Source organism: Jaculus jaculus, chromosome 12 (genome assembly GCF_020740685.1).
Source record: "Jaculus jaculus isolate mJacJac1 chromosome 12, mJacJac1.mat.Y.cur, whole genome shotgun sequence".
Lineage (NCBI taxonomy): Eukaryota > Metazoa > Chordata > Mammalia > Rodentia > Dipodidae > Jaculus > Jaculus jaculus.
The window spans coordinates 82,013,229-82,030,069 of record NC_059113.1 but is presented as its reverse complement, the minus strand read 5'-3'; the positions used below and the strand labels follow the sequence as shown (position 1 = coordinate 82,030,069).

General features: G+C 38.5%; 1 protein-coding gene across 2 annotated transcripts; it reads left to right on the top strand.

Moving 5' to 3' along the window:
- Positions 1 to 2,005: 2,005 nt before the first annotated feature.
- On the top strand, positions 2,006 to 4,438 carry Pabpc4l (poly(A) binding protein cytoplasmic 4 like). 2 transcript variants are annotated; one of them, XM_004655929.2, is made up of 2 exons: positions 2,006 to 2,058; positions 2,796 to 4,438. In XM_004655929.2, the coding sequence occupies exon 2, from the start codon at positions 2,843 to 2,845 to the stop codon at positions 3,953 to 3,955; it is 1,113 nt and encodes a 370-aa protein (XP_004655986.1). In that variant the 5' UTR covers positions 2,006 to 2,058; positions 2,796 to 2,842; the 3' UTR covers positions 3,956 to 4,438. The 2 variants fall into 2 exon arrangements, with proteins under 2 accessions (XP_004655986.1, XP_044987202.1); XM_045131267.1 differs by lacking the exon at positions 2,006 to 2,058 and adding an exon at positions 2,154 to 2,223.
- The last annotated feature ends 12,403 nt before the right edge of the window (positions 4,439 to 16,841 follow it).

Here is a 16,841-nt window from a genome sequence, read left to right as displayed (position 1 = left end):
TGACTAACATTGTGCATACTTTACTGCAGATAAAAATTCAGTATTTAATTCTGAACTTAGGAATGCTTCCTAAGTTTAAAAAAAAGCGATAAAGTAACACTAAATCACAATAATTTCTTTAAACATTTTGGTATCATGAATAAATAACTTTGTATTGCACAAAGAACCATTGTAGTCTTAGGCATATTCCTTACAATCAAAAGGTCTTGAGGCAAATTTATTAGGAATTGTACAGAGGATTTTTTTTCAATGAAATCTGACATTATTGATTATGGAGATAATGCCTTTAGTTTTATTATATATGCTGAAATGTTGCTCACATCCATAACAGTATCCAAAGTCCAGTTGTCTCTCCTCCTTTCCTTGAGAAATTGCAAACTAGCAGAGACTGGAACAAAAGACCACTTCACTTATTTCTAGACGTGATCCCACAGGAGGGAACAAGCATACTGGATGATTTCAGGAACATAACCATCAATCAAGACTCCTACAGGAGGTATCATATCTATCATATCATTACTATCACAAAAGAATGTTATATTTTTTCTTCAGAACTCCATAAGCTCTTGGTTAAAACAAATCCATGTAACAAAAGACAGATTTAGAACAAAATCACTAGAAAATGAATGGATTCACACAGATAGCTTTGGATTCCAGCTTATGCAGCATCTAGGCATAGAATAGTAGACTTGTTTTGTAGAGAATTCACAGGCAGAGGATATCTGTATCTCTGGGGGCAGCAAGTTGGGATAATACAAGAAAGTAATGTTAAGGTTGATTTTTAGGCATTTGATGTAGTCTGCTTTTAGACAAAGAAAGGAAGAGCAGAGAGCTTTGCTGTTTTTGCTTATTCCTAAGTGTGTTTGGCTTAGCTGTTCTCCATATTTTGTGTCACATAATAAAGTTTAAGACAGTTTAAATGGACATTGGATTTTTATAGTGAAAATTCTGCTCCTTTCTAATGGAATCACTAAGAATGGAATTTACTAGATTATCATCATTGGAAGGAGGAATGTGTATTTATTTGGTGTTCCAGTTGTTACATGAGAAGATGTCCCACTCATTCTGAACTCATTGGCTGACATGCTTTGATACTCAGAGTGTAAATCATTGATCAGCCCACTTTCTGTTTCTCATTCATTTGTCAGAAATGTACAATCTCAGATCTATCCCTTATTAGAAATGAAAATGTGCTTTTAACCATGATCCCTAGATAATGTCCATGTCAAATAAAGTTTGAAAACCACTGCATTTGCTTTATGTAAACGGATTTGTCTTGTCCAGGCCCTCAGACAAAATATTTTGATTTGATTGAAATCTTAATATTTGATAGGACTATCATTGAGTAATTTTACATAGTGTTAGAGGAAATGTAGCCAATATGGCAATAAAATCTATTGAATACCGAATACTGTGTTGGGGCATTCCTAAATCGATTAACTGAATACTTAACAACCTTTTCTGAGTTACCTGCAAGCATCTCAGTGGCTTTCGATGGGAAAACCAGCCTCAGATTAAAAAGCTCATTTATTCCACACAGTTGATGCATTCAACAAATCTTAAACATCTAATGACTGTAAATCCCTGCGAATAAAATCCAGATGGTCTATACTGTCACGGAATGTACACTATATTGTCATTACAGGAATGCTAGGAGAGTGTAAAGCCTTGAAAAAGTTTTTAAACTTAAGACTTTCCGCCCGAGTTTAGGGAAGGAAAAAAAAAAAAAACTGCAAGTTTCAGAGATTTCAAAGGTTGTGTAAAGAGCTCATTTTAAAAGTTGGCCTTAGTAGAAAGACGAGGGCATTGTGGCCAGGGGAAGATGTGGCGACCCTGCCAAAAGTTGCAGCACGCGGTGGGGATGTGTCCATCCGGTCTGGGAGGCCACCTGGGGGTCCTGGTGGGCTGGACGGGCTCCCTCCCGAGCGCTTCCCGGCCACTCCCCCGCGCCGGCGCCGCCTCCCGCCCCAGGGAGGAGGAGGAGCGCGTCCCCCGAAGTCCCGCGCAGACAGCCCCCGGCCGGGAGCGCAGCCAGTTCCGGGTTCCCGCCACCGCCCGGTGAGCCGTGAGCCCAGCCGCGGGTCCGCTCGCGGGCGGGCGCGTCCCTCGGGGGTCGGCGGGCTTCCCCGGGGCGGCAGCCTGGTCCCTGAGGGCGGTTCTGCTGCTCTCCGCGGGACCCCGGGCCTCCCGCGCGGCCCGCCCTGCTCTGTCTGCCCGAGCCGGGTAACTCGAAACCAGGCCTATTTTTACCCAGAAACCTGGGATCCGGGCTGCTGGGTGGGGAAGGCAGATGGAGGGCCTGCCCATCCGCCTGCTTGCCCCTTGCATGCTGCAAATTGCTGGGCCAGGAAAGTGCTCTGCTCTCCGAGAGTTTCTTGCAGAGAGAGGCAAAGTTGCTTACCAACTTTTCAAGGGCTCCCAGCCTTCCTGTCTCTGTGGAGAAACTTTGCATGTCCTGGGGAGCTGTAGCTCAATCCAATGGGAGGACCCTCACACCTGTGCTGGGCTTGAGTGGGACCCTCACACCATCTCACCTAAGCCGGGCCTGAGTGGGGCCCTCAGCCATCTCACCTAAGCTGGGCCTGAGTGGGACCCTCGGCCATCTCACCTAAGCTGGGCCTGAGTGGGACCCTCGGCCATCTCACCTAAGCTGGGCCTGAGTGGGACCCTCGGCCATCTCACCTAAGCTGGGCCTGAGTGGGACCCTCGGCCATCTCACCTAAGCTGGGCCTGAGTGGGACCCTCGGCCATCTCACCTAAGCCGGGCCTGAGCTGATTGCCCTTCCGTCTTGCAGGAATCACCTCATGAACCCTTGGGACTTGCGGTGGTGAGGAATGAAACATGAATGTGGAAGCCAAATACCGAGCGGCCTCTCTGTATGTGGGTGACCTCCATACAGATGTCACTGAGGACTTGCTCTTCAAGAAGTTCAGTGCGGTGGGGCCTGTTCTGTCCATCCGCATCTGCAGGGACCTGGTTTCCCGTCGTTCCCTGGGCTATGCCTATGTCAACTTTCTGCAGCCGGCAGATGCCCAGAAGGCCCTGGACACCATGAACTTTGACTTGATTGAGGGCAAGTCCATCCGTCTCATGTGGTCTCAGCGCGATGCCCATGCGAGGAAATCAGGCATTGGGAATGTATTCATTAAGAATCTGGACAAATCCATCCATAACAAGGTCCTTTACGAACTCTTCTCGGCATTCGGGAAGATCCTGTCCGCTAAAGTGATGAGCGATGAGCAGGGCTCCAAGGGCTACGCGTTCGTGCACTTTCAGGACCAGAGTGCGGCCGACAGGGCCATCGAGGAGATGAACGGGCAGCTGCTGGGGGACTGCAGAGTGTTCGTGGGCAGGTTCAAAAGCAGGAAGGATCGAGAAGCAGAGCTCAGAACCCAAGCCAGCGAATTCACTAACGTTTACATCAAAAACTTCGGGGACGACATGGACGATGAGAGGTTGAAGGACATTTTCAGCAAGTATGGCCAGACCCAGAGCGTGAGGGTGATGACCGACCCGAGTGGCAAGTCTAAGGGCTTTGGGTTTGTGAGTTTTGACAGCCACGAGGCTGCAAAAAGGGCCGTGGAAGACATGAACGGAAAGAACATAAATGGACAGCCGGTTTTTGTAGGAAGGGCCCAGAAGAAAGTAGAGCGACAGGCAGAACTAAAAGAAAGGTTTGAGGAGCTGAGGAAGGCGAGAATCCGCGCATCCCGAGGGGCCAAGCTGTACATCAAAAACCTTGATGACACCATAGACGATGAAATGCTGAGAAAGGAGTTTTCTGCTTTTGGGGCAGTTAGCAGAGTTAAGGTAATGCAAGAAGAGGGGCAGAGCAAAGGTTTTGGGTTGGTCTGCTTCTCTTCTCCCGAGGAGGCAGCCAGAGCTATGGCTGAGATGAATGGTCGCACCCTGGGCACCAAAGCCCTCCACATTGCCTTGGCCCACAGACCCTGACCTCACCTACTCCGCCAGCCACGGGTACAGTCGGCAGCGCACAGCCGTCCCTGCGGTGGCAGAATTCCGTACACTTGGTGAGGGAGGTTTTGTAGACCAAGGCTTTTCTTCTGTGTTGTAGAAGCATGACCCATGTTACACATGTGCGTGGCTTACAGTTTTCACAATGTTCATGGTTCTTGTTTTGATCCAATATTCATAGCAGTGTAGGTGGATATTTTATGGTTTGTGTTTATTGCATATTTTCTTTATTGTTTTGATGATACTGCTAGCTTTAATTTCTTCTAAGAAAATATGCTCAAAATTAAAATTGCAAAATAATTTATTTTAAATGAAAGCAATTTAATGTTTTTTTTTTTCATTTAAGCTTTTTGGGGGGTGTGAAATAAACGTTTAGAAGTTAGTAGCCTGAATTCACCAAAAATAATGCTTTCATGTTGAAATAATTATTTTAGCACTAGAAAATAGTTGAATTTCTCCTATCACCTTGTATACGTGAATGTATGTATATATACATACTATATGAATGTATATACACATATATATACATATATATGTCAGGAGATATATATATATTTATATATATATGTGTGCGTATAATATATATATATTATACATATATATATATTTTTATATCTCCTGACATCATGGTCATTTTTCTAATAGATGACATTACCACGATAAATTTATTTTCTCTTATATATATATTTATATATCATGACACATACTTTTTTCTAATGGTTGTCATTAGCATGATGCTATGGACTATTTCTTCACACACACACACACACACATACATATATATACTGGTATGGTTATTTTACTAATGCTTGACATTAGCATAATGCTGCGGGTTATTTTGTTACATTTTCTAGGTGTTTACTATAATTCATTGCTTTCTGTTTGTATAATTGTGTATGGATAAGCAAATCTTTTACATTCCTTATGTTATCAACCCGTTCCAATGCAGGTGACACTGCATTGGCCTCATTTGTATCTCTTCATATCAATGCAGTTTAATATTGTGCCTTTAAGCTTTTGTCAAATACCAATTTTATGAAAATCATTTGAATACAACAGAGGAAGCCTGTTTATCCTCAGCATATATTGATACATCTCAGGGTTCAGAAATGTAAGTTTCTTTATTTTTATAAACGTATGCCTCCTTTTATTACACTGAGATTTGTCACTCTTGAAGATTCTCCTTTGGCCTTGACTCACTGGAATTTCACTGACAAATGTATATCACATGGACTGTTTTCCAGCCTCGTAGCCAACTCATTTCTTTTCTCAGCCCATCATATAAATTTTTTAGATATCTTAAAGCATGGTTTATTTTGGTGGCTTTTCATAAGTGTGGATTCAACTACATTTGGAAGAAGATGCAACAATTAATTATTGGCATTTCAATCATTGCCTTAAAAGTGCTGCCCACTCACACCAATGTTTTGAAAAATTTAGTGGTTGATTTTCCTTTGGCTCTCTTTACCTTTTTATTTTTCTCATTTTTTTTTGTTTTGTTTACTTTATTTTGATATTCTTAGTTATCCTGTAGCCATATATTGGAATTTTTGTGTCATATATTACTAGCACAAGCAATACTAATATTATTTGACAATAATTGACAAATAATACTAATATTATTTTATGAATAGCAAAAGTTTTCCCTTGTTTATAGGAATTATATTTTCAAAATTATCTTAATTAAAGAAATTTGGGGCAATGAAAGAGTAACATAAAAGTATTTTGCAGGCATATCTTGTGTTAAATATAAGAAAATATAAATTATTTTAGGTTTTATTTTTTTTTCGGTTTATTGAGGTAGGGTCTCACTGTGGTCCAGGCTGACCTGGAGTTAACTCTGTCATCTCAGGGTGGCCTTGAACTCATAGCAATCCTCCTACCTCTGCCTCCTGAGTGCTGGGATTAAAGGTGTGTGCCACCATGCACGGCTAGAATTTTTTTTAATTTGACTTCAGTGTCCACAGATAATTATTCATATTTTAATTTTCATCTTTTAAAGACTTCTTTATTGAAAAACTTACTTGCTGATGATTGTTTTTCTTTCTTTCATATCATAAATAGCTTGGAGACAAACATCTTTGCCAACCTAGTATTAAGGTAAATCTGAATATGTTCTTGAGAAAAGGAAGTGAAGTAGAATTAATAGTCAAAAGCACATTGGATCATAATTTTATAGAATAAGTAATACCCCAATTCCTTCCAGAAAACTGTCAATTTACTTTTGCATTATCAGGGTTAACATGTGCCTATTGCCATCTTCTGTTACAAGGTCCCACAGATTTTGTCAAAATGATGTGTGGTCAAAAATATGTCTTCATTTTCCCTTTATATCACTTTTTATTAGAAACATTTAACAATATGTCTTGTATGTGCGGTTCATTTGTGTTTTCACAGTTGTGAGTTGATGCTTATGGTCGTAAACTCCTTTTCTATTGGAGTATTTTTCAGTTATATGTGTTTGTGCATTGTTCTATATCAGAGATTTTACATTTACCTCATTATTACAGTTTTAAACATTGTTCCAAAGTTAAATTTTAAACTATTTAGATTGTTTGATAACAGAATTCTTGTTTTGTTTGTTTGTTTTGTTTTATCTTTATTTATTTATTTGAGAGAGAGAGAACTAGAGAGAGGGAGAGAGAGTGAGAGGAAGAGAGAGAGAGAATGAGCACGCCAGGAATTCCAGCCACTGCAAATGAACTCCAGACGCATGTGCCCCCTTGTGCACCTGGATAACGTGTGTCCTGTGGAATCAAGCCTTGAACCGGGGTCTTTAGGCTTCACAGGCAAGCGCTTAACTGCTAAGCCATCTCTCCAGCCCTGATAACAGAATTCTTTTTGAAAATATGTAATACTAAAACATATATGTGCCTAAATCTGTACACATGTGGGATATACAAATTATAATGGTAGATACACATATACAAGTATTCATTATTATTATCTTCTTAACTGTTAGGGGTTTGTACTGCCAATAATTATTAGCCAAAACATTTTTGTATGAAGCATGTTGTCTAAGAGCATAGTAAGTATTTTTTTCTGTTTCATGTTTCTGTCTGTAGGTGTATATGTTTATGTGAATTTTATCTAGCATAAGCGTGTATGTGAAACACATATGAAGAACTCAAACTCACTGGCTTTTAGAATTGCTACATAAAAAAGGCTTTTATTTTCAGAAACAGAGTTCTTAATGGTGCCAGGACTGGAAGTATGTAATTATGTCAGGCCCTGAAAACCCTTTCTAGATAACCCGATCTGTGCAAGTGTTTAAATATTTGAACAATGTCTGATTATGCTTGTATATAGCTTATTAAGATTACAGAAACATTCTCTCTTATGTGCACAAGGAAGGAATGGATCAAACATCAAATCAGACGTGCAAATGAACTGTAGTTTCAGCTTATCTACCATGTTAGTAGAAATTGCCTGTTTCCAGTATTTACCATAAAAATGACTTTCAGCTCACCAAAATGTATGATATATAAGTTCCTTGATTAATGTTTAAATTTGCTTATTCTAAGTTGACGTGTATGTGTGGCGGGAGAGGGGGAGTATCAAATCTCTTTCCTGCCACTAGAAGTTTATTCTTTCAAGAAAATTAAAAATTGTGTGCCCAAGTGCCTGGATAGAGTAGCCTCACTTTTCTGATAAGCATTCCAATCAAAGCTAATTCAAACAGAGATGCCTTGAGCCTGTTTCTAGAGTTGCCTCTTTCTATGCACATTGCCAAACTGCTGCATAGATGATTGTCTGCATCTGACAGGTAATGTACTAAATATGTGCCTTACAGTTCTTAAAAGCTTTTAAAATGGAAATTGTTAAAATATGATAGATTGCTTAAATATCAATATTTTAACATTCTGCATATTTTATAAATGCATGGAGAAACAAATAAAACCTGATATTTCAATAATGAAAACATGTCTGAAGATCATTTTTATTCATTTTATTTTTAATTTTCCCTCTCTTTCTTTTTTTATCTTTATTTTTTGAGGTAGGGTCTAACTCTGGCTCAAGCTGACCTGGAATTCACTATGTAGTCTCAGGGTGGCCTTGAACTCACCAAGATCCTCCTACCTCTGCCTCCTGGGTGCTGGGATTAAAGGTATGCACCACCACGCCCGGCTAATATTCTCTTTTTAAATAAAGGTATTGATAGTCCATGTTTTAAAAGTCCCATACATAGGTAAAGTGGCATTTCTTTCTGTTTTTGTTTAGTAGAGAAGGGTTTATTTCAAAATGCACTCTGAGGAGCTACAGTAGCCATGGTAGGGACGGCATGGGAAAAGGAGCATGAACAGCTGGTCATCTTAAGTCTACGATGAGGAAATAGAGAGAGATGAGTGCTCCGTTTCTTAAATTATTCCTAATTAGAGAACCAAGAAAGAAAACTGTAATGCAGAGCAAGTGTTTTTTTTTTTTTTGGTTGTTGTTGTTCTCTTTGTGTGTGTGTGTGTGTGTGTGTGTGTGTGTGTGTGTGTGTGTGTGTGTAATAATGGACTATTTATAAGACATTTCTGAATCTAAGTTAGTATAGTTTTCAGTGCATTAATGAAATGCTCATATGATATAGGTACCTTATAAAGAAAAGAAGGATTGGCTACATCTGCTTGATGGCTTTGTCCTTGGCAGAGCACCAGGGTAACCTGAGTAGCACAGGATGAAAGACCTCCCACTCTCCCCATCTCTCCATCCTCCCTCTTCCCCTGTCTAAAGCCACCAGTGTTTAATCAAGTGCTCTACACTGATGACCGACTTCTTACTAACTTTCATAAACATTTGACCCTCTTACAACCTGAATCAAATTTATAATCTAAAATGTAGAACAAAATATTTTTTATGACACTTTTGGATTTAACAGAAAAAAGCATCCAGGGCTGGAGAGATGGCTTAGCGGTTAAGCGCTTACCTGTGAAGCCTAAGGATCCCAGTTCGAGGCTCGGTTCCCCAGGTCCCACGTTAGCCAGATGCACAAGGGGGCGCACGCGTCTGGAGTTCGTTTGCAGTGGCTGGAAGCCCTGGCGTGCCCATTCTCTCTCCCTCTATGTGTTTTTCTTTCTGTGTCTGTAGCTCTCAAATAAATAAATAAATAATGAACAAAAAATATATATTAAAAAAAGAAAAAGAAAAAAGCATCCAAAACTGACAAAGGAAATGTCCTTTAGTCAAATGTTCAGCAATTGTTACCATGTATCAAGACTTTTGTGTTTCTGCTGCTGAAGTCTTGGCTCTTTCCTCCTCATATGTTGGATTTATCATCACATAGGTGTGAAAATGGCTATGGCTGCAGTCCTGTCTTCAGTCCCCTCTTTCCACACAACATAGTTTCATTAAGAGATGATAATACTTTTTCCTAGAAATCATTTCCCTCTTAGTCCTCACGGCTCACTATGGGAACATTAATTAAAACGGATGCTATTGTCATCAGGAAAGGAATAGGGTGTAGGAGAAGGAAATAAGGTCAAAGTGAATTAAGGGAAGTGTGCATAGAGTAAACCCTAAGATATTTTTAATTATATCTAACAAATTTCAGTATTTAGTATTTACTTTTTTTTTTTTTTTTTTCTTTTTCGAGGTAGGGTCTCACTCTGGCTCAGGCTGACCTGGAATTCGCCATGGAGTCTCAGGGTGGCCTTGAACTCTCGGTGATCCTCCTACCTCTGCCTCCCGAGTGCTGGGATTAAAGGCATGCGCCACCACGCCCGGCTTAGTATTTACTTTTTAAAGTCACTTATAAATAGATACTTTTTTGCCAATAGTGTTCAATACTAAAAAAGAAAAAGAAAAAAAGATTTTTTTGTACAATAATCCTAGGTAGCAAAAGCAGATTTATACTAGTATGCTGACAAAGCTAAACTTGTTTTTGGTTGGAAGTGATATTTGGATTGTCACCTGATCACATATTGGATTTATTCTAAGTTGGAGACCTACTGAAAATTATAACTGAAAAGATCACATTCAATTTAGGCACCTGTGCGGATTTCCAACACAAATAACTATCAAAAGATGAAAAACAGAGATATAGCAATATAGATCCCTTTTATTTATTAAGTTATTGGCTTCTTTGTCTCTGATTCAGCATAGTTGAAGAACATCATACTTGAATTCATCCAGACAGTTCACAATTGAACCATCAGAAGGAAGGAACTCAGTGTGCTCTGTACCACAACTATTACAAGCTTCTGAGCAAATGTTTGGAAAAAACAATTCCTATTGACAAATCTTCAACAAAGGCTTGATATCACATTCCTACAAATGACTTGCAGTTACCTCCTCATTGCTTGGACAAACACCTGTCTAGTAGCAGCTTATAGGAATAAAGGGTTCATTTCAGGCTTATAGATTCCAGGGAAAGCTTCAACACGAGAGAAGAAGCTGGTTCACTTCATAGTACATTCACAGTAGAGAGCTTGCCAAAACATGAAGCAGCACATGCTAACTTTGGTCACACACCTTAGGTTTGGACTCAAGATCTGCCCCCAGTGGCACAACTCTCCCAACAGGGCTCTGCCTACTATACGTAAAAGTAGGAAGCATAACCAAAATACCAGAGGCTATGGGAATATTTTCATTCAAACCACAACGACTCCCTGTATAAAATACTATAGATCCCTCTATACTCAATTCTGAGTTACAGATAATCTTGGGTTGGAATTTCTTAGTGTTGTATCATTGTGTGTTCATAGGAAGTAAATGTTTATGACTATATGTTGGTTTTATTTCATAGCTGTATCTTACCTTGGAGTTCATAAAATGTTTATAAGTAAACCAAAATTATCCTGAATGAAATAGTTGAAACTGTCAAGCATTAAGCTTAAGACTATCCTCACAGTGGCATACTCTCCTCTAGCAAACAGCTCCTGGGAGATGCTGGCAGCTTATACAACGATAGTGTCTCTAATTTCCATAACTCATTTATGTTTTTCTCACTGTGATGTTAAGAAAACACCATTTTGAAATTCTGCCAAGTACTCCCAGCACCTCTGAGTTCCAAAGTCAGTTTCTCCAAAATGTTGGGTGTTACTGTTCATTGATTTTATTGGCTTCCATATATATTGATTATAATTCCTTTGCTTGTTTGCCTCTGTCATTTAAATTGATATTTCTACGAGGATTATCTTATCTCAGAAAGTCATATCTGGCAGTTTGTATTACATCATCAAATTGACTGACATTCCATTTCATTTATGAGTGCAAATGACATCCAAATGTAACATGAACATTGATATATGTCCACTCTTAATTCTTCCACCTAAAATGTTTATAATAATGATTTCTTTAGCTCTTGTTTAAGAAGATGATTCAACTTGCATCTAAGCCATTCTTAGTGTGATAATTAGATAGTTTTGACATATCATAATTTACTTAATTATCATAAGCAACATCAGACTTAATAATTACTGCTATTTACTATTGTATTCAGTTATTTCACCCAAACTACTTATATAACTGAAATTTATGTTGTGGAGATTAATATTGCTAAAAGCCATTAATACTGAGGTTATATAGGAATGTCAATTTTATTTTACTATTTATTTTAACATGATTTATATTGCTAATTAAATATTTTGTCCTAATTAAGTATTTGTTCAAATATTTTGTGGCTTTTCATTGCTGTTGAAAACAGCTGCAAATCTTTCTAAAGAGCTAAAAGGCTTCCATTCTTTTGTATGTAAGTATCTTTTAATCCTGTTTATTTTTTAAATGTTTCTTTTGGTCAAAATTATGGAGAAAAACATCTGGTCTTCAAAAGGTGAAAATAATCCATGTCATTCAAGGGCTTACTGCTTTATTGGGCAGGAATTTGTGTATTGCAGATCAAAAGTGGTTATCAACAATTAGTGGGGGAAAAAGTTGTTCCATTATTACTTCTTATATAATAAACATCCATCATTCGGGTTTTGAGAAAAATGTTCATGTGTTTGGGTGACATTCCTTTGCTTATCCAATTGCTATATCTAGGGCACTGAACATGTTGCTGATTAGCTTGTCATAGGTAACAGGTTATAACATTAAGTAAAAGTTCATGGATGAGAAAATAATAGGCATTATTTTTCAAATGAAAAGTAATCTAGGTAAAATTGCCACAAAGCATGAGTTGATATAAGGTAACCTCAACTCCTATACACAGATATCATAATAACTGAGCGTTTAATTATCTCCAGGACTGGAATATTCAAACTTAGCCAGGCTGACTTGTTTACTTTTTTTCCTCGTTCTTCAGGTTGAGATGAAATAGTATTTTCATGCAAAGTCTAGCTCAGTGAACTGCATTCACTCTGCTCCCACAGAACTTACTAAAGGTGTTCAGAAGGACTTTCAGCCCCAAGTCCATTCTACAGCCTCCCTGCCAAGGGATGCCATGTAACATATGTCTGTGTATCAGTAGCTGACTCACTCATCCTCATTAGCTAACTAATAAATTTACAATCAATCATTTCTTGTTAATTTTTCTGTCTTATTGGGTCTAGATTGGTAACTTGGAACATAATCCAAGATTCTATCTTTTCAACTTCCTTTGATTGTGCAAGTGATTTATATTTTATTAAAGGAAATGCAGCTCAAATTATGTAGAAGATAGAAATGGAGATGGAAACCAGGGTGGTGGATCAAGTGTATAATCCCAGCACTAAGGTAACTGAGTCAGAAGTATTGCAAAGGCCAGCCTTATGCCTGGTAGAGATAGAGTGAGAGTCTATCTCAAAAATAAGCCAATAAATGAAGAAAATAAAATATAAATAAAACAAATAAATACAAATATATAAATAAACATATGTAAATAAATAAATAAAATTAAAATATATCTTGAATGTATTGATAAAATAATATTAATAATTTTTCATGACAATTTATAGATGTTTGAAGGAGATTCACTATAATTCTCATTCTTCACTATGTTTGTGATTTTCTGTGGAGGCAGCTGGACAGAAACTCTGGCAGTAAAAGCATGGTTACAGAATTGTTTATAATTTGTTTAGTATCCAAAACCTCGGAGGAATCTGTTAGTTACATGTGGTGTGAACATCTGTGCAGGAGCAAGTAAAGAGAACATAAATGCAATCTGGCAGCCTTGAAGAAGAAATAATAAAATAATATTTTCACATGTCTTTGTCAAGAAATTTAATCAGACCAAGAAGAAAAACACCTAAGTGTCACTGTAAGCTCTCACATCTGAGCAGAAGCAGCTGCAGAAAACCAAGAAGGCCTGAGGCAAGAGGTCCCAGATCCAATGCCTCTCACAAGTAAGGTATATATAAAGCTTATTTTCCAAGGAAAAAGTAATCTGTCCAGGTATAGCTCTTTCTCACCTTCATAAGCCAACTCATAGTCCATAGTTCTTAAGAACTATGCATTCAGGGGGCTGGAGAGATGGCTTAGCGGTTAAGCGCTTGCCTGTGAAGCCTAAGGACCCCGGTTCGAGGCTCGGTTCCCCAGGTCCCACGTTAGCCAGATGCACAAGGGGGCACACGCATCTGGAGTTCGTTTGCAGAAGCTGGAAGCCCTGGTGCGCCCATTCTCTCTCTCTCCCTTTATCTGTCTTTCTCTCTGTGTCTGTCGCTCTCAAATGAATAAATAAAAAGTTAAAAAAAAAAAAAAGAACTACGCATTCAGGTCTTTCAACTCTGACTAGAAGATTCCATCAGCTGAACTTACAGTAATGCAAGGTGTCTCTTAGGGCAAGATTTAAAATCCTTCCATATTCCTCTTGAAAATCAGCTCCAGAAGGCCAAAGTCACACAGTCAGGTATTGAGCAGCAATCCCACTCCTCTGGTACCAACTTTACTGTTGCAGTCAGGTTCACATTGCTGGCAGAAACCACATGACTAAGAGCAGTGCGTGAAACAAAAAAAAAAAAAAAAAAAAAAGGGAAGTTGATTTTGGCTTACAGAATTGGGGGGTAGCTCCATGATGACAGGGGAAAATGATGGCACGGGCAGAGAAGGACATCACTTCCTCACCAACATCAGGTGGACTGTAGGAACAGAAGAATGTGCCAAACACTGGCAGGAGGAAAGTGGTAATAATACACATAAACCAGCCCCCCAAAAACAATACACTGCCTCCAGGAGGAGTTAATTCCCAAATCTCCATCAGCTGTGAACCTAGCATTCAGAATACCTAAATTTATGGGGGACACCTGAATAAAACCAGCACACTAACTAAAACTGTTTAAAAGACCAGTATAGGGCTGGACAAATGGCTTAGAGGTTAAGGTGCTTGCCTGCATAGCCTAAGGGACTCGATTAGATTTCCCAGTATCCACATAATGTCAGATGCACTTGATTGGACATGTGTCTGGAGTTCCTTTGCATTGGCTGGAGAATTCTTGTCCCGCCTCTCTCTCTCTCTCTCCCTGTATCTTTTAAAAACCAGTGTAAAGTAAATATTTTCTTATTATTATATAAAATATAAAAAATCAAAATACTGCAGTATTTACATTACAATGCAATATTCAATTATGAGTTCTGAAAGAAATGAACCATCTCTAGAAGTGCTAAAAAAATTAAAGAGATGGAATTATAAAGAAGGAAAAGGGTTTAAATTTTTCATGTTTCAAATTAAGTTTAGATCCATGAATTTATTCCATCTTGCTAAAATGATATTTTCTACTGAATCTGTCATACTAACTAATCATATGCCGACATCACAGAAATGACTGTTGTTAAGTAATGATGGACACTTACTGTTGACAATTTGAATCTTATACATTGACCTACATCTTAATCCAGATAATCATCTTGTGTGTTACTTATGTACACCTAAAATATCAATAATATCCATGACAGTGAACTTTTTCTTTTCTTTCTTTCTTTCTTTTTTTTTTTTTTTTTTTTTTTTTTTTTTGCTTTAATGGAAACACTAAGACTTTCTAAAGGAAAAAAAAAAAAAAAAAAAAAAAAAACAAGGATTATATAAAAGCCATTCTCTGAATTCTTTTCAGTAAAACTAGAATTTTATAACATGATTGATTAACAAAATGTCCATCCAATTTGAAGGTAAAAACACAAGGTTAAACAACTCAACTCTTAATGTTAATGAAAATGATTACCCTCATTTTTTAGAAGTAAAATTGGCCTAGAAATTATGAGCCACAAACAAAAAATAGTGGAGACCTTACAGAACGAAACACATCCATCAACAAAAATAGAAAGATAACTATCAAATTAAAGAGAAAACAAAACATTAATTGGAGAAGAGGTGTTGGAAAGAATGTAAGAGCCACAGGGTGGGAGGGACGACCCAGAGACACAGCCCTCCCCACAGTGACGGCCTGCTGCCTCACAACTCATGACTTACAACCACATGGGGACTACCAGCAATCCCACTGAGGGTGGCACTCAGTGGAGTGGGGAAAGGGAGGAGGGAAATGATGGCACCAATACAAGATGGGTCCACAAAATGTTTGCACTTAATTAAAAAACAAAAGAATTGCTATTTTGGAGCAGCAATCAATTAAGAACACTAAGTAGGTCAACACAGCAACATATGCAGGGAAAAAAAAAAATAAACGCGTAGTCACAAATAAAACACCTTGGAAAATATTTCAGAGATGGTTCAGCAGTTAAAAGAGCTTGCTTGCAATGCTTCAAAACCCAGGATCAATTCCCCAGAACCATCCACATAAAGTCAGCAGCACACAGCAGCACATGGTTTAGAGTTTGTTTGCACTGGCAAGAGGTGTTGTCATGTCTCCCCCCCTCCCCCCCGTTTGTCTCTTTTCTCTCTCTCACACACAAATATATAGAAAAAAATAAAAATAAAATTTCAGGGCTATTGTTGATATTAAATACACCTTAGCACAGATTTAGGTGAGTGAACTAAGGATATTTGAATAAACAAAATCCATATCCACATAGACATTTCATATGATTTTTCTTACATGAATTATTTGGGCTGTGCATTGTGGCATAAACCTTTAATCCCAGTATGCTGGAGGTCAAGGTAGGAAGCTTGCTGTGAGGCCATCCTGAGACTATATAGTAAGTTTCAGGTCAAAAGCAAGACAATTTTGTCACAAAACTAAAAATAAATTAATATAAAATAAAAAAAAAAGACCTGTAATATTTTAGAATCACCAGAGACCTCCTTGGCCAACAACTCCCTGGAAGGTATCCCATCTCTAGCAAGGAGAAATTTCTAGAAACAGCCTATGGCTTCTGGATGCACCATTGTCCAATAAAGAAGGCTTCCATATGATATATTCATACCCTCTTAGATTTTGATTAAACCTCCCCCCACCTGTCCTTTATGCAATCTCTTCCCCTGATATTACTTAGGCCTTTCCACTCCCAGTTATCTGTTCTTCTACTTACATATATATAACACCATCCCCTTAAGTTGTCCCCTGTCCTCTCTCCCTTATAGCCCCATTCTAATTTGGTTTCCCACCAGGCATAGATAGTAAGACCCCATTGCTGAAGACTCCACATGCTTGGGCTTCAAGGTCACTGAGAAACCTTGCTGGAGCTGAGCTAAAAGTCTTCTCCATGTAGACCAGCTGACGGAATGCTGGAAAGAGCTATCTGCAAGCAGCTCCATGGGAGACAGAAAAGTCATCAGTGGATCTAAATAGTTGTGGACACTGCAAGCCTTAAATTGGGCCAGCCAGGCCAAATGAGCCAATGACTAAAATAATGGCATGCCAGTTATAGGGAAAACCAATTGATTTCAAATTGGACTAGAGGCTTGCTCCATGAGAGTGAATATATGCTTGAAATTGAAAACCTGTGCTGAGAGAAGTCTTGAGCACTCCAGGTGTAATAACTGATGGTATGTGGCTAAATGCATATACTATATTCACAACAAACTACCCTGTAAGCACTTCTCTTAATGTTCATATGCATGTATTAATGCTACTCT

Excerpts from the sequence above, each read along its gene's own strand:
- Pabpc4l (XM_004655929.2), top strand. The coding sequence starts at position 2,843 with ATGAATGTGGAAGCCAAATACCGAGCGGCCTCTCTGTATGTGGGTGAC.